The following is a 27,363-nucleotide window of genomic DNA, read 5'->3' on the forward strand; positions in this document are numbered from 1 at the left end:
ACACGCGAAGCTTCGCATGTGAGATGAGGCTTTTTTTTTTTTTTTAGTGGTAGTAGCAAAAAAACAAAAAATTATGTTTTTTTATTATATATATAATTTTTATTTTGAGAATATAATTTATAAGTGGATAAATAAATTTGAAAATCAATAGGAAAGTGACCCTATTTTTTAGACAATATTTTAGTGGAAGTTAGGATTGTATTTTTACCGGATTGTTCTTTAGTTTTGTCTCTATTTAAACATAAGAATGTAAGGGTATTTTAGAACAAAAAAAATCCGGATTGTCCTTTAGTTTTTTTATTTTTTATTTTTATATATTTAGATTTGTTTTTGAATAAACGTGAGGTGTTTAACTTATTTTTCTATTTTTTTAAAAAAACACAATAAACTTATACTCGCTTTGAAAAAGTGAGTTAGTCAAAGTGTGTTCCTATTTTGTAGGAAATATTTTAGTGCAAGTCAAACATGTATTTTTACTTGACTATCCTTTACTTTTGTCTCTACTTAAACTTAGGGGTGTAAGGGTATGTTCGAACAAAAAGAAATTGGAGGTTACTTCTAAATCAATCCCTGAACTTTCACAACCTTACAACTTACATCTTCCACCATGACAACAATATCAATGTAGTGTTATTAACATCTGTTAAAATATTACGTTAAGTGTTAACCCACACAAAAATAAAATTTTGGATAGAAAAAAAGAAGAAGTCAATTTTAGGCATATTAATTAAGAGTGAAAATGTGAAAAACCGTGATGGATGGAGTACTTTGACATTGATATTGCAAGTATTGAAAAACAAGGGACCTATTTAAAAGTAACCTTAAACTATTTTGCTTTCTGTACTTATTTCATCTTTTCTCATTACGTAAGAGACAGAAATGGCCTAAAAAACATGACAGTCTAATAAGAAAGAGTTAGCCCAGTGGACATCTTGCTTGTCTACTATCAAATTATGGGGGGAAAATGGTCTGGAATTCCCCATTTGTATGAGCTGAAGCAATAAGAAACAGGAGTATTCAAGAACACTAAAAAGAAAAGGTACAAATCAAACAGTCATATAGATGAGCTGAACATGAAAATACAAAATTAAAAGGGTTATAAACAAACAGATGACCAAACATTGAAAATGCCACTGCCATGCTTACTAAAGGAACAGATATGTTGTCATCTACTACCTCTGTCGTTGGAAGGGACTCCACCACAGTTGCCACCAAAGAAACTAGAGCGACCTTTTGCACTGTTTGGACCCAATCCAAATGTAAATATCCCAGAACTGAATAGTATTGCAGCATCCTACATTATAAAGATAATTTTCATGTCAATGCCAAAATCCATACAAAGCAATTTAAATTTTGATAACCTATTTGGTTGACCACAATGATGGTTTCAAACTCACCCGATGGAAATTAGAAATCCAAAAATAAACATGGATATGCTACCCGCCCAACTCTTCTGCTGATTATAAGGAATCTTCAAGGACCCAAATCTTCTACCTATGATATCGGCAATACCTATAAGCCACCAGGTTGAAAATTAGTAACTGGAAGTAGTCAGGGGCAGCTGAAATTGGATGATGGAAGAAGTATTACCATCACCACCACACATCATTGCAGCGAGATCACTCCAACCGGAGACTCACGCCAAAAGATAAGAGCACATAAAATCAATATCAGAACATAATACAAAGGACCTTTAAGCAACTCCCTGTGAAAACATTGATATTGAAGCGAAATTACTTATCTCTATTATCACAAAGAGATGAATCCAAATAGCTTTGTAATGATGACTGAAAAAATTACTCTGGTTTTCCTTCTCGAGTAACAGATTTTATGAGCCCTTCATCAGAAGCCAATGAGAGGCCGTGGATGACAAGCCTTAAACAGTTCACAAGAGGAACTAAACAAGCAAAGTACCGAGCCTCTGTTGTGGTGCTATTTTAGGATTAAAATGACCAGCTGAAGTGGTTAAGGAAAACGGCAGTTCAAACCACTAGTATTTTTTTATGAATAAAACCAGTTAGGATTTCATATACAGAGGGAAGCAATACCTGAAATTTGGCCAAGAATCCATGGAAAAACAGCCCAGACAATATATGAACCAGCTTCTGCTTAAGCTCTGCTCCAATCACTAGAGATATGAAAATTTGTCAAAAAGAAAGCAAGTCATGACAAAGAGAGAATATGTATACATTCTTAAAAGCACAATGCAATGCTTGCTTTCTGCTTGATTAAGGTTTATTTGTCAACGGAAATACACAAAAGCCTATTATATATCTTCTCTGCTAAATAAGTGGCATCATTTTTAACAAGTAATGAATACAGTTTCACCCAAAGCTTCTTTTTCCAAAATTCACTAAAGTAGGCTACCACTACCAATTCCTTAATGTCCCTGAACCTTTTCAGTTAATGGATCTGCACAACATATGCCTTTTAACTGCTACAAGGAAATCACCTTACCACAATGACTCTTCCATAATATATACATTTGGAAGGCACTCTGTGCTTGGAGTCCAACACTAACTGGACACCAGTTAATAAATCCAACTAAGATACTTCATGTTACAATAGTTGTTGCAAAGTCCTTCAAACTAACTTTAAAACTAAAATGCACAAAACATGGATTCTTGGTTTCCTTAGCAAAAAATAGATACCTATCTTCCTTAGTTTGGCTTGATGTAAGTATTTTGGCTTTAAAACCTAAACTTTGATGGATTCAAAAAAATTACAACTTGCAAGGTCAATGTTTTTGTATTTCTAACATTATAAGGATCTGATAGGCAAGCCCAACATGGCAACATATGTAAGTGAGCAACCCTATCTCAATTTTTTCTCTCTTTTAAAAGTTCAGCAATGGAAAAATAATGGAGCTTTTGAGTAAATTTAAGGCTTTCAAGAAAACCCTGATGTAAATTATATCCTAGTATCCTACAAATTGGTGGACAAAGACACAGATGTCATTTAGTAACATAGCAACACATGTGGAGTTGATAAATTAGAACTTAAAAGCTTAACCTGATGGGACATGGTGAATTCAATCACTTAATCAAAATGTGGGATTTTTAACTTTAAACAAGAGGTACAAAGTGGAGAAATTATTCAAACTCAAGACTATCCTATAAGCCTAAGCTGAATCACTTAATCAATATCGAATAATGATGTTAAATAAGATAACTCCAAAAGAACAAGAGAGTAAACACGAGTGTGAAATCAATTTGTCATTGTGCCTCATGACACAAATATTAAGCCAAGTGCACAAGTCTTTGTTTGTGCATGTGAAATAGCCAATTCTCCTAATATTAGAGATGAGATCATGATTTCACTTCAAAAGAGGCGAAATTCAAAATCAATTAATATGTGGATCGGCTATGAAATCAATAGATACAACAACAATAACTAAGCCTTAGTATCAAAAATTTTGGATCAGCTATGAATCTTTAACAGACGAATTAGGATGTTATTTTCCACCATATCAGTGTTTGATATTTGTATGTGGATGGTTGTTGTGCACATACGCAAGTCCAGCAATGTTAACAAAAAAACAATACTTGGCCTACAAGATCCTTTGTTGCTAGTGTATTCATCTGGTAGTGTGACAAAGACCTAGATTACAGCTCTCATGAGTTCAAATTAAAAGAAGAAATGAAAAAAAGAACAGACAAATAAATGAAGCTCTAAAACTAAGAATGTTGAAAAGGAGTAGCCAGTGCTTATCTAGTGCAAGTGTTACCATTCCAATATCATGTTCTTATTTCCTTTGTACTAGGTACATGGTCTTTGACGGTTTTTGTATTACGTTAACCTTAATATTGATGAGAAGAAGCTAATTTATATGACAAAGAATCTATTCCAAGATATGTGATCTTGCTATATCATCTTAACTCTTGCCTTTGAGAGCTGTATCTTGGTAAGGAATGTTATTGTCAGCTGATGGGGATCAAAATGTTTAGGTGCTTAAATGTTGCGTTGTTGTTATTACTATTGTTTTCTTTATGATAAAGAAACATGTTGCGGTTTATAATAACTAGCCGCAGACCCACGCGATGTGTGAGAATATAAATATTATGTAATGAAGTGTAATATATAAAAAGTAATCATTACTTCAAGTATTGTCTATTTAAAAAAAAAATATTTCTACAAGTATTTTTTTATCATTTTATCTCTACAAATATATTTTTATTTTTTAAGTTTGATTAATATTTTTTTAAGGTGAACCATATTCTTCTAACTTCCTATTGTAGTGTATTATATTAGCTTAATATACAAGTAAACTTTATAAGTTTCAAATTTATTATTTAAATTTCTCATATCTAAAGGATTAAGGAAATTATCATAATAATCAAAACTCATTACAAAATTACAATGTTATCTTAGCCAAAATTAAAATGAAACTAAAGGAATAAATAATAGGCTTTATAATAATTTATTACTCAAACAATTGGTAGGCATATTCAAATTCCTGTTTCCAAAAAAACTAAGTATTAACCCAAACTAAAATTTAACCAAAGCTATAAAAGAGAAAGAGAATACTTTCTTATGGGATATTAAAAAAAAAAAACACAGTATCAAAACATATGTTAAAATTTTTTTTTTTTTAAAATCAACCTTAATTAGAGTTATAAGAAAGAACAAAAATTCACTGAAAGAAAGTATAGAGAGAGAGAGAGAGAGAGAGAAAGAGAGAGAACTCACAATTTTGTGTGGAAAAAATATGGATTGAATGAGAAAACGATATCAAATTTATACAAAATAAAATGAGTCGAAGAAGAGTTAAAAAAAAAAAAAGAAGTATAACGGTAAAGTAGTGAGGAGATAAAGAGGCAAAAAGGAAAGGGAAAGGTTGGAAGAAGTGTAAGAGTACGTGTGTAAAATAATAGGGAGAAGAAGAGTTTTTTTTTTTTTGGAAAATAGGGGGAAGAAAAGTTTAAATAGAGAAAAAGAAAAAGAAAAAAAAAAGAATAACATAGCTGTTGATGTGGCTCAACAAGAGCGTAGCAACAATAAATGCTACGCTTCAACTTTTAGTAAATACTAGTCGCAGACTCACGCGTTGCGCGTGATAATTTTTTAGATAAAATATTATTTTAGTCCCTAAACTTTATAAAGAGTTTTTTTTTTTTTTAAGTTTTATCACATTTTTAATAATCTTGTCTATAACATTTTTTACCATTATCATATATATATTAGTTGATGATTTGCATAGCATAGACATTAAATAAGAGGTAGAACTATTCCTTAAATTTTTCAAGTCATAATGTATGAAGATTATGATTATATATATATATATACACACACACACACATATAATTTCCCTAGTTAGAGTTTGATTAGTTTTAAGTTTAAATTTGTATTATTATATTTAATTGTTGATTTTATTGCACTATAAAGTTTTCAATGTCCTCTGTATAGCCATCTCTATTTTATTTCTTACTCCTCTTGACCACTTTTTTTTTTTCCAAATAACAATTATTAATTGACGTTTGATTTCATTTCTTTTTTTCTTCCTTCATTTATTCTTTAATTTATTACTTTGTATGTTTCCTTGCTAGTTGTAAATTTTATGGTTATCAATAAGAAATAGGTATCATAGATGGCTTAAATAGTTATAGATGTAGTTATGTTAGTGGTATGTCAAATGTTTTTTTTTTTCTTCTAAATTTTCAAGAAAATATGAAAGTCATTTCTCTAGTTTAATCTCAATCAATTAAGATATCCATAATATATTATCGGAAGTAATAATGAGCTTTAAATTTTTTAATGTATGAAGTGGTTAGGTTAGTGGTGTCAAAGGTTTTATAAAAAAAATTTAAAAATAATTCCAAGGAAATGTAAAAGCCCTTTTTTTGAAAGAAGAAATTGTGACTTTTTGAATTGTAAAAATATGATTGTTTTAATTACCTTGTTTATAGATTTCATTATTAAGTTATAAACATCTAAATTAAAGTAGATGAATATATAAATGCAAAATTATATGTAAAGTTACTACCGCACAAGATAAATATGTATAGATAGTTTTTTTTTTTTTTTTTTTAATTCATGAATCATTAGTTCATTGTTTACTTATAAATATCTAAATTAAAGTTTTTTTTTTTAAAAAAAATCTAAATTAAAATAGATGAATATGTAAAGATAAAATTATATGAAAAGTTAAAACTACTCAAGATGAACGTTTAACCACTTGTAGAGTGTTTTTTGAAGACTAAAAGTATACATAATTGCTTTAGCTGGAACTATATAACTATGTAAATATTGTTGTGAGTGGTTCCATCATTTGCAAATTACCAAGTTTGGTGGCCTTACAAAACATATATATTATTTTGCAAAAAACTTTACACGAACTCCTTTTTTGTGACAACTTTTTTTTTTTTTTCTTTTTGCCAAAGCAACTTAAAAATATTAAGACTTAAGTTAACACATATGGTAGTTATAAAACATATCAGTGATATGAAAAAACAAAAAAGTTTAAATATTAAAAAAAAAACATTTATAGTAGATTGTAATATAAAACATTTTTTTTCTTAATATTTTATGTAACTTTTCCCACAAAATCAATATTGTTGGCATCCTTTAAAGATGATACATAATATTTTTGAGAAGAAAAAGAAGAAGCAGAAACAATGCTAACACATAACTTAAAATTATTAAGTTTGCATGATTTAAATTTGTGACAAAAAATATTAATGCATCTATGATAAAAGTTTTTATCTAAATGATATATAGTAGTTTATATTTTTTTAGACTTGATTCAAAAAGTTCATTCTCAATAGCCTTTTAATTCTACAAATTGCTAAATCTATGGGCCTAGACACATTCAAAGGATGCTATCAAAATTATAAATTATATGACCCTTTATCACACAAATATATTGATTCCCCCAATGTACGGTAAATGAACGCAGGTTTGTGTCTAGCCATTTTCTTGATTTGTGCTGCATAATTTAATAGTATGGAGAATGCGACTGGATTTAAATGTTAAATAAAATAAGATGAGGGGAAAAAAGAGTAAAAATAAAATATATAACAATAAACATCAAATTATCCAAGTCATTATATATAACATAATAACATTATATTATTATATGTTATATGTATAATGCAGTAGGATAATACTTAATCAAAGAGAGTATAAAAGATAACAACTTAAAACACAAACTAAATTGTATCAACCCAAAGTAGAATTCTAATTAACACAAAAAATTATCAACCTAAAGAATTGATGCAATTAAAATAAAAAAATCAAACAAAAAATGAAAAACAAATTGAGAGAGAGAGAGAGAGAGAGAGAGAGAGAGGAGTAACCTTTTTTGTGTGAGAAAACTATGCATAAAATGAAAACGAAAATGTCAAATTTATAGTAAAATGTTGAGAATAAGAAGAGTCAAAATAAAGGAAGATAAAAAAGTAGAGAAAGAATGATATTAAGGTAGAAAGTAGTGGGGATATGAAAAGGTAAAAGGGAGGGAGAGTTTTAAAAAATTAATAATAAAAATAATGGTTAAAGATATTTTAATTTTTAAATAATGGAGTTTTTAAGTCACCTTAAATGAGAAAATGTTTTAAAAATATATATAACAAAAATTGGAAACAAAAAATGATGACGTGGCTGTTGATGTGGCTCAATGTAAGAGTGACAACATTAAATGCTACGCTTCAGCTTTTAGTAATATATAGATGTTTGGTTAACGAGGGAGAACTTAAAGTCATATAGAATTATTAGGTTATGATGTCCATTTGCTTTTCTCCTGGGCATTGATTGGACTTTAGGGACCCAATTTATTTATGAGAAAATTTGTTTGATGCTGATTTTGTTGTATGTCATCCCAAGATTAATTTTGGAACTTATTTGACTTCTTGCATGGACATCAACTAGTCATCTATATATTTGGATACATACTGGAGGTGGTTTGCTTATACTCTCAAGTTTCAACATCTTGAAAATGACAAATATTCTCTAATTCTCAAACTCTCTCTCTCTAGCATATACCCACTTTTTTATAATACTAGAGAAATTTATTGTAATTTTCCCTTTTAAGTGCGTGGAATAAAAGTACTTTCTTAGAACAAAGAAAAGCATAAATTCATTCCTGAACCTCTATTAGAGCAATACCATTCTCCCTATATCCTTGTACATTACCCATTGACCTTCCAACTCGATAGCATGATTTCCATAACCAGCATTCTACCTCCTGCAAACACATATTTCTCCAGTCATAATAAGATAACTGTTTTATGTTGGGAATTTTGTTTGGATGCCAGCCTGCCTAAGTACACTCACTCATTCACAAATTACAATTGTCTATCACTTTTTCTTCATTCTCTACCCATAATTTGTGGAGCCACATACGCTGATCCTCCAAGTCAGGACCAACCATTTCTCTAGTGACGTCATGGTTGACATCCTAAAGAGGCTGCCATTGAAAACATAGATGAGGGTTCATGTATGTAAAAACCTTGCACACAAACTCAACAACAGTAGTGGCTTTCTCTTACTTTGATTCCTGCTAGAGCCAATGCCACTCTGATACCATGATAAAATATAGTCTTTCAAAACCTTAATTTATTTGGATTATATCATGTAACCGTTATTTTAATAAGATTGAAGTTGAAATAATCAAATATCAATTTCTTGGCTCAGGGAGGTTACGCAATATTCAAACTTAAAATTTCATCATAGCCAAATTTGGTAAGATTGCCAAATTGGCTTTTTATTTGGTTGCATTGGATAATATTCATCATAGCTAAAGATTTGCTGAACAGAGCAAAGAGACATCGGTTGAAGTGGGAGAGAAAGAGGGAGTGTGAGTGTTTGGGGGTTTGGTTTCAAATGCTAAGTTTCAGTGTTTGGGTATGAGCTGGGGCTGCTGTGACAATGGATTGAAGGAAAGGTAGAGAATGGGTTGAAGGAGAGGCAGAGAGCAGTAGCTGCGCAAGGGAGAGAGAGAAAAAAATTTGATTTTATGATAGTTTACTCAGACTTACTAGAAGAAACATTGGGCGGGCTGTGAAATTTTTTAAGAGTAAAACAGTAGGCGGGATATGAATCCTCCTTGTTCTTAGTGTAAGTTATGTTATTAGTTCATAGTTTTGGCCTTTTTATGGCTTGGGTCTTAAAGCCTGCAATAAATGGGTCATGAACATTAGCCCTCCTAGCACATGTGCTGCGTGTGAGTGTCTTTAGTCTTTTGCCTTTTCTTGACCTAGGTTTGTCCACAGGTCAAGTTGGTTCGATTTTGGACCTAACCAGGACCTAACCCATTGGTATCAGGTGGAAGGTGAAGGGACCTGAAACCAACCGATTTGGTTGGTGGTGAAGTTCACTTGGAATCAACAAAACGTTATCGAAATCTTCAAATTTTTGTTGAAACTTGCTAGGATTTGGCCGGATTTGGCTAAATCAAACTAGGTCTAGTTGAGATCTCATTAGATCTGGCTGGATTTCTTATATAGCATCGGTCTGGTTGGAGAAGGAAACCTGCCACTAGACCTGCCATTGTCAGTTCTTAGAATCATATACCCATTGTTGACCAATTGGAGCTTTGGTTCGGGCTAGAATTGGGTTGACATCGAGTAGTTTGGTTGGGTTTTTAGGCTCTGGTCTAGTCTGAACACCCCTATGGTGGTGGTGTGGGTTGCAGCATGAAGGGTGTGATCAAGAGTAGGGTCTCCATCCTCCACTATGTATATCACCCTAATATTGTGTAGCTAAGTCCGAACCTTGACCAATGTACTTTTTGCCACTCTCATGGTATCAATTTATCTACTACCATGACCTTAATCCCAAACCTTTGGCTTGATGAGAACAGTTTTTCCAAGGTCTCAAATTTTGGTGATTGCCTTATGCCCTTTCAGATTAGGTATGCTCATGTGGGCGGTAATTATGGATTGCAATGACAAAAGAGAGCTAAATAAAAATTGTAAGAAAATAATATTTTAACAATGTAAAAAAATAAAAATAAAAAGAATTGGATATGTGGTGTAATGTATTTGAAAGTGAGAGTAGCTAAAATATGAAATATAACTTTTTTTTGTTTTATTTTATTATAAAAAAATTAGGGTAAATTGCAACTACTTTTTGGGGAATATGAGTCGAAGCAATAACAAGAATATTTCTAGTGGAATGTCTTTCACAATCCCTGGAGAGATAGTTCACTAATAGACTGAGGGATAAGTAATTCGACTCATTCACATCTAGATCATGAATGTTTGGAATCCATATTATGCAAGGAGACATTGCTTTTGCTAATTCAAATTGAAGGGTGATATAAAATTAGTCTATTTCCGGCATCATATCCATAGTTAGTGCATTCGTCATAGTTAGAAGCTCCAGCTCCGTATCAAGGTTACAGCCAATATCGTCACTATCATCAATAAGAAAACCCTTAGGCTTGTTATCCAGGAACTTGTTCAGAAATACTGTAATGAAAGGAACATAGGAGTTTTCTGCTAGGTATTTGACCAAATAGGATTGTCTAGTTCCTATAGAGCCTATCACTAAAATACCCCTAGAGGGGGATAGGGCTAAGCGACGCGAAAAGGGTTTTCCATGAGATGGGAAATGAAAACTATTAGCCTCACACGAGGTTTGTGAATAAGTGATTGTCTGATAATGAGCAAGAAATATCCGTCTTTCTGCTAAACAGGATGTATTGAACTCATAATTCATTAGATACTTTTTATGAATGTCAACTAAGTATCGTAAGTAAATTGCTCCCGGTTGTTCAATCATTTGATAACCAGAGTCATTCTTTGATAAATGATCACTATGAGTCAGACTCAATAGAATTTGATCAATCCTTTTTTCTGTCGTTAAGGTGGAGAACTGAACCAAGAATTCTCTTTCTTTATCATCAATCGAATCACTGTTCGAGACCCAGGATTCTATTTGATCATCAATCCAATCACCGTTCACGTTTTTTCTTTTTCTTATCAATGAATAGATCTCTTTACTTGTATGACTTAGATGTCTCGTATTTCTCGAAAAAGCGATTCGATTGATGGGATTTGGTATGATACTCATGAGATCGATGAGATTGATATTCAAATATTTCTTCTTAGAACGTATTGATTTGACCCCATAAGCGGGCCCACCGCCCCATAGCATGTTGCCGCCGGAAGCATAACCCCGTATTTCTTCTATAGAATCTCCTAATTGTTCCAGAGCAACTAGAAAGAGATTCTTTAACCAGAAAGAATTCAGCTCAGATGTAGGATACCTATCCAGAAGTTTTCGCAACTCAATCATGTATGATGGAATCATCAAAGATTTGACCTTTTCGAATTCTGTCTGTAACTCACTATAGGCTCGAGAAACAAAGAGAAGATGTGTACGAACGAGATATCCAGCAACAAGAAGAAGGAAAAGGATTGAATAGAGGAACTCCCGAACATTTTGCGATCTCAGATGTGTCGATATCAATGGTGACTCATTATTTCGATGAATCATTTCTTCGGACAGAAGAAGATTATGTAAACACTTACTCGAAATCTCACTTATCAGATTCCATTGTGGAAGACACAATTTTTTCTGAAGAATTCGCCATGATATATCTGATCCATGCATAATATCATGAAAAATGGATACAAATTTTTGGCTGCTACTTAGTATCGGCAATAGGTCTGAAAAAGTATCTAAAAATATCAAATTTAGATATTTGTACCCTGTCGAAGTAAGGAACCATGGCATATATGTTTGGAATAGATTCCATTTTGAGAGAGTTGAAAAAGCACTATCTCGTTGAAAGGTTCTATACATCTGCCCTTTCTCAAGGCATTTCTTTAGACAAAGACTCCGTTTTTTCCTCTTTTCGGATGGTAAATATTTCTCAGAACATGGAGTGCGAATCAAACCCATGTTTGAATTGAAATTGAGATACTGCTGCAAGTTCTTCCCCTCTGAATCAGATAAATTCATATCTGAAGGAGGTTTACAATAAGTTCTTTCAAAATTGACTATTTGTCCCTCTGTTAGAGGTGTTCCAAAAATGTCTGCGATCGAGTAAATAGCTCTACGAACGAATGGATCGGATCGAATTGGAAAATGGAAAGATTTGTACAAGTTATACCTTCTTTCGTCACCACTTTGTGGAAAATCGTTAGGTATGAATATGTTAGATACCTGTAACTCGATTGGTGAAATAGTATCTCTCTCCAAAAAAGCATGTTTTTTTTTACCGCCGCGCAAAGAAAATATTTTGTTGCGAATGAACAAGATATTGAGGAATTGTCCATACGTAAAATCATAATTATTGACACGGGCCTTTTCCACATAAAAAGGGAATCTTTTGTTACAATCGAAGCAGAAGTGATGTGGATTATTCAAGAATCGAAGTCGATTTGCTTTATAAAAAGAAGATATCAATGAACTTCTATGAAATGGTTTCGCGGGATTCGGCCAATTGTCTTGATCGTGGGATATCATTGAGAAATAGGAATCCGTGTTCTCAAAAGATTTCCTGCGATTATTTCTAGTATGGAATGAGTCAATCATCCACCACTTTGGTATCTTATTGAACAAAAATGGTGATATTGTTCCTCCGTTGATCAATAATTTCGATTTCTGGGAAGTATCATGATCATCCAATAAGAAGGGTTTCAATTTTTTCAAATGAACGATTTGAAGACCTATTGATTCTAACAACTGATTGCAGAGTTGATCATTCGGACCTTTCAATTCATAGATGTGGATCTCGGACCTATGAATGGGGATATTCCCGAAACTCACAAAGAAAAAAGGAAGTGAGTTAGACAAAAAGAGAAGAAACTTGGACAAAAAAAGAAGTAACTTGGACAAAAAGAAAGGAAGTGACTTAGACAAATCTTTTTTGTCGATAACCTCAGACCAATCAATCGAATATTGATTAATACGTAATCGATCGAACACTACTTGAAAATGAAAACGGCTCTTCTGTTCAGAAATGAAATGTTCCAAATGTTCCTGGAAATTCTTGCTCCCATTGGACCATTTGTATCTATATGCATTAGGATCCCGATTCATGGATCTCTCGGTTCGAGAAATAAAACTACGAGGATCGAACCCTTTCTTCTGGCTCTTTTTCAAATTTGATAAATGTTGGTTGATCGTATATTTCATTATAGTTCTATGATTCAGAGTATCATTTCCTATTTGATCCCTTTGAATTCCATATTCGAAGTTGCGATCGGATCTATTCATTAAAAAGAATCGATTCAATACATTTATTATGTACCCACAGGTGTTATATTGGATTTGAATCAGATTTCGGATCAATTTATATTGATTGACTGCCTCGATTATGTTGTTGCTAGCAAATGCCACTATTTTTGGTTTTGGATCTTCCAAATCATTCCCGCAGGAGGTCCGGACCCATTTTTCTCTGATCCTTCGATAAAAGGATTCATTCTCTTCATAAAAAATAGGAGGTAGAACCAATAAATATTTCTTTTTCGATTCATCCCTGGAGTTGAATACCTCATTCAAGAATTGTTTTTGATCCAATCTGCAGGAATCAATAGAAAAGGTAAATCCCCTATGATACGACAGATCCGACTCGGTTATTGATAGAGTGAATATATCTGTCATTTCTTGAAATCTCTCTTTTTGATTCAAATCGTGGTGTAACGTGTATCCCCCTGTTCCGGTCACGAAATAAATCAAAAAATGGATTTTTGTTCAAGGATGAAATCTTATTGGAATTGTCCATATCTAGTTCATCCTTCGGAACCATATCACATCCCGGATTGGATGAAATAGGATGAATTGAGGCGGTATTTTGTAAATAAGTAATTATCTTGAATATATTAGCTATTTCTTTATTTTCTGATCGCCTGGAAGGGACAAAAGAAACATCTTGTTCTTTCTTCAACAATTTCTGATCTCTAGTGGACCTTTCAGTAGGATTCGAACCCAGATGAAACTTTGGGGTTTAAAATTCAAATTCTCCCAAAATTTAGGGAGTAAAATCCAAACACCCCTAAAATTTATGGGGTAAAATCTATATTTTGAATCGCTAGGGTGTAAAATCCAAATACTCCAAAATTTCAAGGTGTAAAATTCAAATTTTAAAATTTCATAGTGTAAAATCCAAACATCCCAAACTTTAGGATTGCACTTTTTTAGGGATGTAATTTGCAATTTACCAAAAAAAAAAAAAAAACTATGCTAGTGCTAAATTGCTAATACTCTTAGAGAATTAGTATTGGTAGAGACAAATTACTAAAAGGCTAAATTTACCAACCAAATATAACAATAGTGGTTTGCATCAATGGAGGAAAGGCCAAAATTTTTTGCTGTTGAGCTACAGTGAACATCCATATTTGTATGTGGACAGTTGCTTAGATGTTAATGGGATATATATATGTCTTCCACTGTAGCTCAGATTATGATTATTGTAGTGGATATATTATTTTATTGTGTTGAATACTAAAATAAAATTATTGATGTTGGGTGTTTTGTAAAGTGATATGGTAAAATAAATAAAATAGCTTTTTGTGGTGTCAAATTGCTAAATTTTTTCCACCACCAATGCTAATGCTTTAAGGAGCAAGTATAGCAAGTTAATTTATATTAAAAAAAGTGAAGAAAAATTTGTCATTAATTATGGCATTATTATAATAAAAATAAGGGCATAACATCTTTCATAATTATGAATAAATCTATTGTGATTGATTTGTTATAAAAATAACATTATTGATCTACTAGATCTGTATTTATTTTTATTTTTTTGAGAAGGTGATCTACTAGGTAACTTTTTGGGTAATTTTTCAACTTTTGACAGTTTTTCAGTTTTTGACAATTTTTTTAATCTCTTTTGATAATTTTTTTGACAAATTTTTTTTTATTTTTTTAAGTGAAACACAAGAAAAAAATAAATTTTAACAAGCACTGCTTGATACCTATTAACATTTCCCTTTATAATTATGAATAAATCTATTGTGATTGATTTGTTATTGATCTACTAGTTTTTTTTTGAGAAGGTGATCTGCTAGATCTATATAGTTAGAAGCAATCTAATGTTGGTCCACTAGTGGAAAAAAAACAAGTATGGAAAGAATGGTACTTTGAGATGGTGACTTCACTCATATCACATGTACGATAACACAGATCTGACAGTCCTGCCGAAATTATATGGCGTGAATTTGAAGCCTCTGAACCACCGACTTCCTATTTTCAAAGCTAAACAGTAAACCACACCCCATTCAGCCATTTACCATTTCTTCTTCTTGCTCTCTCTCTCTCTCTCTCTCTCTAATTCATACATACATATCCGGCAATGTTAGCCGGCAAGGCAGCAGCAGCAGCAACGACGTCGTTTTGCTCACTCCAAGCCTCCCTCCTCACACTGGCAATCCTAACTCTCCTTTCCTTCACCTACTTCTCCCTCAACTCCTCCTCCATCCTCCGCTCCCCCCACCACCCCCACCACCACCACCTGCTTTCGGCCACTATCCCCGAAGATCACGTCAACACCACCACCACCACCGCCACCATTGATGGCGACCACCACCACCAACAACAACTCTCCGATATTTACCATTCGCCCAAGGTTTTCGGGTTGAATTTCGCGGAAATGGAGGCCAATTTCAAGGTCTTCATATACCCAGATGGAGATCCCAACACTTTCTACCAAACCCCGAGGAAGCTCACCGGGAAGTATGCCAGCGAGGGCTATTTCTTCCAGAACATTCGTGAGAGCCGATTCCGGACTTTGGATCCCGATCAGGCTCACCTCTTCTTCGTCCCCATTTCCTGCCACAAGATGCGAGGCAAGGTACTGCGCCTTTTCGCCAATCTCAACCTCTTCTATATGCTTTGATTGAAAATGTGAGAACAAGTTTGAGTTTTTGTGAAATCTTTTAGGGATTTTAGGAGTAATTGAGAGATAAAAAGAGAAGATTTTTACTATTGAATTATAAAAAATAAGACTAGGACTACTTGTAATAACTAGAAAAGTACTTTAAGAATTTAATCAAAATACAAAATAAGACTCATGTGCATTTGGGTGGGGTCGGTTGCCTGTAGGAGTTTGATTACCCGTATGCACTGTGGCGAGCAACTAATCTGAGTGAAGTTCTCCTCCGTCATATAAAAAAAAAGAAAAAAGATTGGCATTGTTATGTAAAATGTAATTAAAATTGATCCATCAACAAATAAACAATAAAGTAAGACTCAATTTCAACATAACTAACTAAGCGGGTTCTAAGAGAGCTCTACATCATCCGAAGGATGCCAAAGTAATGCTTTTGCGCTACTTTTTCTGATGGAAAGAATTTGGTGAAAATTGGAGAGGTTGGATTTGTGCCTGCATTTTTAATGTTTGATTCTTAGTCTTAGTGAACTGTCCCTGTTCTGGTTTCTTTAGTGGTTTGAGGGGGTCTAAGATTTGATGGCCACTATTTCCATTGTCTTTTGTTTTGGTTATGGAGGTAGAAAATTGAGGAAAGAAGCTTCATTAATGACTTCAGGGTGGGAGCTGTTGCAGAAACTAGGCTTCGCATCTCTCACCTCTTATTTGCCAATGTTAGAATTTTATCCGTGATGCAAATGTTGAAAAAATTCTTTATATTAGAATGGTAATGATTTGTTTTGAAGCTGTTATAGGTCTAATAGTAAACTTGGGTAAGAGTGTCAGACTGAAATGGTTCCAATAGAAGAGTTTGGCAACTTGGTAGAGCTCATAGATGTAATATGTTGCAAGATTGGGAATTTCTTGATGGCTTATCTTGGAATTCCATTGGGGTCATCCTTTAAAGTGAAAATGCTATGGAGTTCATTTATAGAGAAGATGGACCGTAGATTATTTGGTTAGAATAAGTTATGCTTGTCAAGGAGGAGGGGGGGAGGATAATGCTTTTGAAGAGTACACTTTTTAGCTTACTTACGTACTCTCTCTCTTTATCATCCCCACATGTGTAGCAAACCAATGGAGAGACTACAGAGAAACTTTTTGTGGGGTGGTTCAGAAGATGAGAGTACAAATACCATTAGATGAGGTGGGATACAATTTGCTCCCTTTTTGCTAATGGAGGATTAGATGCAACTTTGTAAGGAAGATTGGAACCCTTAATCAGGCTTTATTGGTAATGGTTAGGGCACTTTGGGATAGAAAACACACATTTATGGTGACAGGTGTTAGGCTATTAGCCATGAAGTAAGGTGAGGAATGGGGTGGATGGGCTTTGAAAGCTATTTGAGGGACTCATGGTTGTAGCTATGGAAAAGCATTAGGGTGGAATGGGACATACCTCTACACCGATAGATGGAAGATGCGGAGCTGGAATGTCAGATTTCATAGAGGCTTTAGTGATTGGGAGTTGGGAGTTCGTGAACTCCTTTCTAAATCTTCTTTACTTACCCTAGGAGAATGGGATGTGATAGAATGAGTTGGAGAAGATGGAAAGGAGATTAGCAGGGTGGAAGAGGTTGTATCTATCTAAGGGGGGTAAGGTAACTCTTATTAAAAGTACCCTCTCCTCCTTACCTACATATTTCCTTTCCCTTCTGCCTATACCTGGGAAGGTGGCAAATCGTATGGAGAAGATACAACGAGATTTTTTGTGGAGTGGTATTAATGGTGACCCTAAATTACACTTGGTCAGTTGGGCTCAGGTTTGTAAACCGATGCAGGTTGGAGGGTTGGGTATTAGAAGTTTGAGGAGTTTTAATGCTGCCTTGTTAGGGAAATGGTTATGGAGGTATGGCTTGGAGACCGATGCTCTTTGGAGGAGGGTCATAGAAGTGAAATATGGGAATGATTGGGGTGGTTGGTGCACAAAAAAGGTGACCAGTGCTTATGGCGTTAGTTTGTGGAGACATATTAGGAGTGGTTGGATGAGTTTTTCTAAACTAATTCGGTATGAGGTAGGGGATGGTACTAGTGTGAAGTTTTGGAAGCATGTATGGTGCGGAGATCGTACTCTCCAAGAGGCTTTTCCGGAGCTCTATTGTATTTGTAGAACAAAGGATTCTTCAGTAGCGGAGATTATGTGTTGGTTTGGTGGGAGGATTCATTGGGATGCTAAATTTCGTCGTCCTCCACAAGATTGGGAACAAGAATCCTTTGATTGTTTCATGGATATGGTTTACTCTTCGTCGGTAAGGGGATTGGGTCTGGATCGGTTGTGTTGGAAGCCAGCAAGGAATAGAGGTTTTGAGGTTAGAGGATTCTATCTTTCTTTCTTCCCTCATAGCATCTTATCTTTCCCTTGGAAGTTGATTTGGAAATCGAAGGTTCCTCCAAGGGTAGCTTTCTTTTCGTGGTCTGCTTCTTTGGGTAAGATTTTAACAACAGATAATCTTCATAAACGACGTGTGATTGTTCTTAATTGGTGCTATATGTGTAAGAATTGTGGTGAGTCGGTGGATCATCTGCTTCTTCATTGCCCCATTGCTTGTGAGCTGTGGTCGTTGGTGTTTTGCTTGTTTGGAATTCAGTGGGTTATGCCACAAAAGGTTATTGAGTTGTTTGAGTCGTGGCAAGGTAAGTTTGGAAGACATAGAAATATAGAGCTGTGGAGAATGGTGCCTCATTGCGTGTTATGGTGTGTTTGGCGCGAAAGGAATGCGAGATGCTTTGAGGGCTGTGAAAGCTCTATTTTAGAGATTAAGTCTTCTTTCTTACACACTCTCCTAGATTGGAGTGTGGTTTTTTGTCATTTTTCTTGTTCTTCCATTCCTGTTTTACTTGATCGTTGTAATCTTGGTTTTTGACTTATGCCCCCATAGTACATTCCCAATGTACTCGGGTTGGCTATTCTTCATTTTTTAATAAAATTTTGTCGTTACTTATCAAAAAAAAAAAAAAAGGGAGTAGTGAATGTGATGTTCACTCTTTTTACAATTCCTTAAGTGGTACATGTGCAGTTTCTTTCCCATGGAAGAGTATTTAGTGTGTTGAGTCTCCAATGAGGGTCTCCTTTGTATGGACAATAACTTGGAGAAAATCCCTTAAATGTGATGATCTCATTAAGAGAGGCTATATGTTAGTAGGATGGTGTTGTATACGTTGGTGCAGTGGGGAGACAGTGGATCATTTACTGTTACATTGCGTTGTTGCATATGATTTGTGGAGTTTTGTTTTTGGATCTTTTGGGATTTCAATGGATGTCACTGAAAAAGGTCGTTGATCTTTTGTTTGGTCGGAGGAATTGGATTGGCAAACATTTATCGGATATTTGGAATTTAGTCCCTTTATGTTTGATGTGGACATTGGGTAGAGAACGAAATTGTCGTACTCTTGAGGATGCAAAAAGTTCAGTGACTCAATTGACAACAATATTTGTTAAATCTTTGTTTGATTGGTCTCTTGCTTGGGGCCTTACCAATAATACTTTTATTGTTGATTTTAAAGAGTTGCTACACGTTTGTATATAATACATTTTCTTTGTAATTCTTTAGGCCTCTTTGTGTTCAATATTTATGTTCATGAAGTAGTCTTTTTCCAATAAAATATCATTACTTTAAAAATAAAAAAATAAACCTAGATTTCCCTTGCAACTTATATCTTCAAAGGGGGGCTGCCAATTACTTTCCCCATCACAGAGTCTACATGAAATCTGAAAGTTCATTTGCCTTTCTAGGCATCCACAAAGAGTTTATTCTAGTGTTGTGTTGTATAACTTCTCCAATTAACCAATTGGATATTACTATAAGTGATGTAGGACCTGTATATAGCAATGGCCATACTGCCATTCATATTCATAAGCATGTAATGGAGAAAATTTTCAACTCATAAAGGTGGAGAATTCTTTTTCCTTAATTATGGGAAGATCTTGCAGTATTTAACTTTTTGTTTTTTTCTTTAATTTCCTGGCCACATTTATTATTTTTTCCGATGAAGGCTATAGACTCTCACTAACTGCCATATCATTTTTGCCGAGATAAAAGATGAGTATGTTACTTTATAATATGGAACATATTGCAGTTGCTGGTTGTTTTGCTCGTGTCAGTTGTAATTTTGTAGGTTCATGTTCATAAAAAATAAAAAATAAAAAGAAGAGAAAAATTACATTTTAAACCCTATAATTTGGAGGGTGTAACAAATTAAACCATTTAGTTTCACAAGTAATAAATTAAACCATAAAAGTTTCAAAATTTAACAGATTATACCTTGAGATTTCAAAGAGTAACAAATTAAACCTCATCCCATTTAAGTGGACTTTGTTTGGTGTTTGATATAATTTTAGGGTTTAATTTGTTACTTTTTAAAATCTCAGGGTTTAATTTATTATTTTCAAACTATAGGATTTAATTTGTTACTTTAAATTTTAGGGTTTATTTTTTACTATTAAAACTGTAGGGTTTACACATGGTTCTTCCATTTTTGAGTTCCAAAACTCCCCTAGATTTTCTATTTGATATCCTTGCAATTTTTTAAGCTACTTTGTGTTCACCATCTTGACTGTAGAGTACTTTTCATTTTCAATAAAAGTATAAAACTCTCATTGCTTATATATAAAAAAAAAAAATTATAAAATGAAAATTTCCCAAGAAAATAATTGTTATGGGTTCTGTGAAGAAGAAATGGCTATAATGATTTCAAATGTGGATTGTTACATGTTACGGAAGGTTCTACCATGCTGACTATGACAGCAAGTGCATCTTTTACAGACTCAGAACTATTTCTGAATTTGTCAGATGTTGGTCATATACAAGACACATACAACTAATACAACACACACACACATCTGAATGCATTGGGTTAGGTCTGACTGACATTTCCTTCCTATCTATACTTTGATATATTCTGTGCTGGTATGTGATGATTGCTTGATCATACGCAGGGTACTTCTTATGAGAATATGACCATAATTGTCCAGAATTATGTGGAAAGCTTAATTTCCAAGTATCCTTACTGGAATAGAACCTTGGGTGCGGATCATTTTTTTGTCACTTGTCATGATGTTGGCGTTAGGGCAACAGAAGGATTTCCACTTCTTGTAAAGAATTCAATTCGAGTTGTGTGCTCCCCAAGCTATGATGTTGGATTCATTCCACATAAAGATGTTGCTCTGCCTCAAGTATTGCAGCCATTTGCTCTCCCAGCTGGAGGAAATGATCTTGAAAATAGGTAAAATTGTGGGATGTGAATTTTTGATTCCCTGATTAACATTCTTTCACATCTTGACTTGGCTTACAAGTAGATGACAGATGGACAGTTTTTTGAGGTATTTTCCTGCTTTGATTATTTGTTGTTCTTTTCCACAGCTACTCCTACAAGAAATCAATTGGAAATAGTTTAGCTCTAAACTGGTTTGGAACTATCTTCCTCCAAACCACTATGTTGCTATTGAAGATATCATCTGTGTACCGTTTTAGTCACTTGACTTTTTTAATGAGTAGTGTGACTTGTTTGAATAATACACATGGATAATCTTATAAATTGTCACGTAGTGGGTTGGACTCTGTTGGAGGATATAGTTTGGAACTAAAATTTTTGCAACTCAATTTGATTTACTTTACTTTATCTCAAAAGGAAATAGTCCATATTGGAAAAGAAGGCACACCTCCCCCTCCTGTTGTAAAAGATTTCCTGGTATTTGAACCACAATCTGATTGTTATCTTGAATGTAATGTGGTTACTGCTTTATGTTGTGGTGTCATGATGTGCTAAAATCAAATGAGAGGGGAAGATTTTTATATTCACCTTTAGAATAAGGTTAGGATAAAACTGCAAAGAACAGGTAGATATACACAATAAACACATACTGTTGATGATCAATGTCATGGCTCGTTTGGAAGTTCAACCGCAGAACTTGTCTGAAATTAATTATGCTTCTTTCTTCTTCAACTTTTTTTTATATGTATAGAATTCTTCCCTGAAAGTGGATTGATTTGTAGAGATGTTTGGAAATATGTGGAACTTGAACCTATTTCAATTCAGACCTCAGCTTGAGCAGTTTAGTGTATTGCTTCCCTTTCTTAAGATGGAGGTCAGGCCATTGGGTTAACTCAGTAAGGGTGGGAACCTGTGGGGTTTGGACCTTTTGGGTTGTTATTACCTTTGCAGTGGAAAGAAAAATTAAGAAAAGAAAGTCATCTTAGTGTATTGCTTCCCCTTCTTAAGATGGAGGTCAGGCCATCAGTTTAACTTAGTAAGGGTGGGAACTTTTGGGGTTTGGACCTTTGGGGTTGTTATGACCTTTGCAGGGGAAAGAAAATCTAAGAAAAGAAAGTCATCTAATTAATTTTTTTATAAGGTGTGTCTCTTTTTACAGGAGGACTCGTTAAGTTGTTGTATATGTTAATGTCTAGTTAGACGTAGCACAAGTCATCTTCTCTGTTTTCCCTAGCAGCTAGGAGTTGAGATGTATCACTTCATAAAATGAAATTGAGATTGGAAAAGCTGTCTATCCAGTCTGTGAAGCATAATCTAGGAGCTTGGTTCACTTGATTTAGCTTTTGTCAACTTGCCAACCCAAACATGTTCAATAATGTTGTCAAGCATTTATGGGAAAAATGAAATGCAAGAGTGGTAATATTTCACAATCCCCTGAACCTATCAAATTTTGCAGAGACCTTTTGTTTTCATAAAATTTTTTATTTTAAATTTTTAAATATGAATTGTTATAAGACTCTCTCTCCTCATCTTGAATGGAATGTTGTTTTCATTTCATAAGAATGTCTCATGGTGTCATCTTATTGCTTGTGGAGAGTTGTCAGCTTGTTATAGGTTAAGACATGCCTTACATGGGTGGGTGATTATGATTTCTTTATATTATCCACCTAAAGAACTCAGAAAGGTAGTTCTTTGCTTATAAAAATAACAAAGATGCTTTGCAGGACAAAACTTGGATTTTGGGCTGGACATCGGAACTCAAAAATTAGAGTAATACTAGCACGAGTTTGGGAGAATGACACGGAACTCGACATTTCGAATAACAGAATTAATAGGGCTATTGGACCGCTTGTATATCAAAAGAGATTTTATAGTACTAAGTTCTGCATATGCCCTGGTGGTTCCCAGGTCAACAGTGCTCGCATAGCTGACTCAATCCATTATGGGTGTGTTCCTGGTAAGATCTCAGTGCTTCTAGGCTGTTCATATGATTAAGGTATTGGATAGTTTTTGTTCCATTTTCTCTCGTTACATGCATGGTAAATGTGGATTGTGGAACCATATTCCTGAATAATTGAGTAAGTAGAGATTAATCAAAGACCCATGGCCTGTTCCAAAATATGATCTTTATTCATTATTGATGCAAGGCAGACCAGAACGTGCATAATCAAATTGAAGAATAGGAAAAATAAAATAGAGAACCTATGAATTAGCAGCTAGGCATGCTTAGAGTTAGCACCAAGCATGAGAAAGCCTCTAGGAGCCAATACCTAGGTTGGCTGAAGTCGGCACTAGACCTTTGGGACAATTTCAACATAAATTTTATTCATCAAACTACCCCTTTCATTGAAGTACAATACCTTGTTTATATAGACTACTAAACCCTAATTCTACTGACGTAAAAAACTCTAATTCTAAATGACCTGGGAAAGTCCCAATTATTGAATTTCAAAAATGATCTTGACTCTTCAATAAAAATACTAATAAAACTAATTACATACTAGGACCCAAAATAAAATACAATTGACCCATAATAAATATAATTGACTTGAAGATTAAATACAACCAAATTAAAATAAAAATATCGTTGCACTTCCCGAATCAACTATACTTCGGCCTAATAACTTGACTACATAATACCTAAACACAACAAGATCACTTTGACATTTTTCCTATGTAATGTTGGATATGTGATGATTTACCTTTGACTGAGATTATGGTTGCAATGCTTTAATTAGAGCTGTCTCAAAATATAATTCAATTCTCTTAAACAACTTTTGAAACCTACCTGGTAATCACCATCGAACACTTGGAGAATATGGTTAAGCTAGAGGAGAAAACTGCAAACCTGAAAATAACCCAGGTGTCTAGCAGTCATGATTTCTGCTTTTGGATCATGATGGGTGCTGCCCCTGTAATACTGTAACTAGGAAACAGACCTGCTACTATTGAGTATGTTCCATGGTATGCATAGGAAATTATCTTTTGAATAACATCAAGACATGAGAATGCCTTTGTTATGGAAATGTACAGTGAAGCACTAAGGTTAGCCTTTTGGCATGAAGCAGATAGCATTCTAATGAGATGAATCCCCTTGGTGTACCTCCTGTGTACTTGGGTTGTGTCCCTTTGTGCTGTATTTTATTACTTAACCAGATGAGAAGAAAATGAATAAATTAGAGATTCCATATAATAACACCCGCTCTTCCCACGAAGAAGTATAAATACTTGTGACTAAAATTCATGACTTGACTTCTGACCTGATTAAGTAGTACTCTTAAATCTTAAACAACTTATGCTATTTTGGCTAATACATTAGTGTGGAAGTTTAATTGCAAAGTTATTTAGGTGTAAAGCCTGTGGCGTAGAACTTGACCTTATTAATAACATTAAGGAATTAATGGTAGATGTTAGTCTTGGTTTAATGTTTGGGTTTTTTCTTGTGAACTTAATTTTTTTAAATTATTATTACTATTATAATAATGGTTTAAGTACTTAAATTCACTTGTTCCTATATTAGCTTAAACTTTTGGAACTAGCGATAGTTTATCATACTATCAGAGTAGATGGTCCTAATCACAAGAGGAAGAGCGTTAGAATAATGGCTAAAGTTATTAAATTTACATTTTCCTATTAGTTCAAGCAATTGGGACTAGTTGTAGTTTATCAATTTTTTTATTAATTTCTAAAGCCCTAAGTTCCTTATGTACTGGATCTCTTGCAGTGATATTGTCAAATTATTACGACCTGCCATTCAATGATATTATTGATTGGCATAAATTTGCTGTTGTACTTAAGGAGCATGATGTGTACCGGCTAAAGCAAATTCTCAAGGACATAACTGATGCTGAGTTTGTTGCTCTTCATAAGAACTTAGTTAAGGTAGAATATGACTTTCTATCTCAACTTGAAAATTCTAAGTAGTATATTTGATTTATATCACTTCTCATTTTCATATAATTGATTTGCTCCTACCCTTTATATGTTTTTTTTTTGGCATCAACAAAGGTGGAGCTAAAATTTTTAGGTTTTAGCAACTCAAAAACTACTTTATCTATTTTAATACCCCACTATATGATTCACCCAACAACAATGGTTCTATTTTTTTATAACTTCATTTAAATATTCTTTCTTTATTTTTTATTTTTTATTCTTTCTTTCTCTCTCTTTCTTACTTTATCAACGTGGCCTACCTTTTTTACTTTCTTGTCCATGCAGTTTCTTGATCCCACTTGTCTGAGTTGAGAAAGAAATAAAATAAAATATTGTTTTTTTTTAAAAAATAACTTGTAGCTACACTGGAGCTCGTTGCCACCATCAATGTGGCCTACCTTTTAGTGTTTTGGGTGGTATAATAGCAATTTAGCTATTATACCACCATCGATGCTAATGCTAATATATATATTGCTTGTGTATATATGTATCTGTGTCTGTTTTGTCCAGAGGCCCTCAACTTCCACAGGGGAAGAAGTTATACTGAATAACTCACTGTTGTATTAAGTGCTGTTTTATTGTTCATTATCCAAAAAAAGGGTAAACTATGATTGTTAAGAATTTCCTTTATGGATTGTTTTTTATCAGATTCAGAAGCATTTCCAGTGGAACTCTCCCCCCATCAGATATGATGCATTCCATATGGTCATGTATGAGCTTTGGTTGCGCCGCCATGTTATCAAATACTAATTTATTCACAATTTCAATAGATTATATGTACATTTACTGGCTAGTTATCAAAAAATCCTGTAAATCATCATATACATTCTTTATCTGCCCTGATTGACTCCTGAATCTTGATGGGGAAGTAGACTGACAAGTGTTTTTGTTTAGGTGTTCCCCGGAGGTTTTGTAAAAATTATATTTTTTTAAAGATAATTTGTAAAAGTAGAATACATTTCAAATCATTTGGGGATCTAATGCAATTTTGAAATCATGCTGTGACATGATTTTTGTGCTTAATATCAAAACCTCTAACCATTAATCCAAGCACTTCCAGAACTCTCAATCAAACCCACATCCTTAGGCCCTCAATGACTGTTGGAATCTCCATCACCACCACATGCATTTCACCAGTATTATAGACACATTCAAATCATAACCAAACCCACATCTATGGCTTATGGCCAAGAAATCTCTACCAGTACCTGTCGAAGCATGCCTCTGATATGGCCTCAGACAACCACACCAAAATCCATATAGCAAGATTTTGCTGTGAACAGCTGCTACTCCACTTTCAGACGCACAATAGGGAGGTGAGATAGGAGCGCGTGAATGGCTGCTACGCTGTTGCCACCTGCTGGCTCCATTAGCCCCCTCTTGTCTTCTGCTCTTTGGTGTTTTGTTCTTTCATCTTGTATTTCATCAAAATTTCATGTGTCACTCCCCGAACCCAACAATATAGATAGGCACGTGGCAACAACCGTACTCTTATAAAGTTTTCACCCTACAAACGTGCAATGCCTTTTTAGCAATTAAAAATTATCCTCAAGGAAAATTTCATCAATAAATGCACAATCATCCTCAATAATGTAGTTGTCAAAAGATCTCCAAAGTACTAATAGAAACAATCCAAACGTCAAGAACGTTAAACAAAAGATGTACTAATTATTACAAGATCATTTTATTTTATAAATTCCTAATCTCCATTCAAGCGTACATTCTCAGCAAAAGTCTCAAAATTTGTTATTTTTCATAATTTGAAACTTGAGGGAAAAAGGAGGGCGAGTTGACAACTCAATAAGCAAACCAAATACCAAACTAGTTGAAACAAGTATATAGATTGACAAAATAATATAAATTTATGAGATCAAAATACTTCACATATGTCAAAGTTATAATATATTATGGGTTTTCAAAAAATAAACTAAAGAAGTTTCATAAACTTAAAATAATTCATATATTCAAACATATTCACATTTTTAACAATCTTATATATTTATGACTTTGGTCACGCTATATCCTCGTAACTATGCATCAGATTCAGAAGAAATTAGTTCCGTGCTAATGTATATCCCCCATTAGCTGAGTCTAGAAACATGACAGGTTCGTGATGCCCCTGATAGAACTAATTTCGGTGCCAATGAATAATTCTCATTAACTGGGTATCAGAGTCAAAACATAGTTATATTGTCTAAAATCATATATATAAATAAGAGTTCAAACAAAAATATCTCTCATTCAAATACACATGCACACACACATATATAACATCATATATTCAATAATCAAATATATTTATGATAATTCTTTATTCTTTACTTTAAATTAGTAGTACAATTGAAATAAAGATGTAACAATTATAAACAATATTCAGTAGTTAAAATACAATAGTATAAGCA

General features: G+C 33.7%; 1 protein-coding gene and 1 pseudogene across 1 annotated transcript; one reads left to right on the forward strand and one right to left on the reverse strand.

The window, feature by feature from the left end:
• Positions 1-946: 946 nt before the first annotated feature.
• On the reverse strand, positions 947-8,368 carry LOC142616554 (putative phytol kinase 1, chloroplastic; annotated as a pseudogene).
• Positions 8,369-14,998: 6,630 nt separating this feature from the next.
• On the forward strand, positions 14,999-26,014 carry LOC142618067 (putative glycosyltransferase At5g03795). The gene is made up of 5 exons (XM_075791033.1): positions 14,999-15,742; positions 20,754-21,040; positions 22,753-22,985; positions 24,753-24,910; positions 25,610-26,014. The coding sequence occupies exons 1-5, from the start codon at positions 15,245-15,247 to the stop codon at positions 25,709-25,711; spliced, it is 1,278 nt and encodes a 425-aa protein (XP_075647148.1). The 5' UTR covers positions 14,999-15,244; the 3' UTR covers positions 25,712-26,014.
• Positions 26,015-27,363: the final 1,349 nt, after the last annotated feature.

Source organism: Castanea sativa, chromosome 11 (genome assembly GCF_040712315.1).
Source record: "Castanea sativa cultivar Marrone di Chiusa Pesio chromosome 11, ASM4071231v1".
Classification (NCBI taxonomy): domain Eukaryota; kingdom Viridiplantae; phylum Streptophyta; class Magnoliopsida; order Fagales; family Fagaceae; genus Castanea; species Castanea sativa.

Bases quoted from the DNA above. Each gene is read 5' to 3' on its own strand.
- LOC142618067 (XM_075791033.1), top strand. From the start codon at position 15,245: ATGTTAGCCGGCAAGGCAGCAGCAGCAGCAACGACGTCGTTTTGCTCA. The intron at 15,743-20,753 runs GTACTGCGCCTT...GATCATACGCAG, and splicing joins GCCACAAGATGCGAGGCAAG to GGTACTTCTTATGAGAATAT. The intron at 22,986-24,752 runs GTAAGATCTCAG...GATCTCTTGCAG, and splicing joins CCATTATGGGTGTGTTCCTG to TGATATTGTCAAATTATTAC.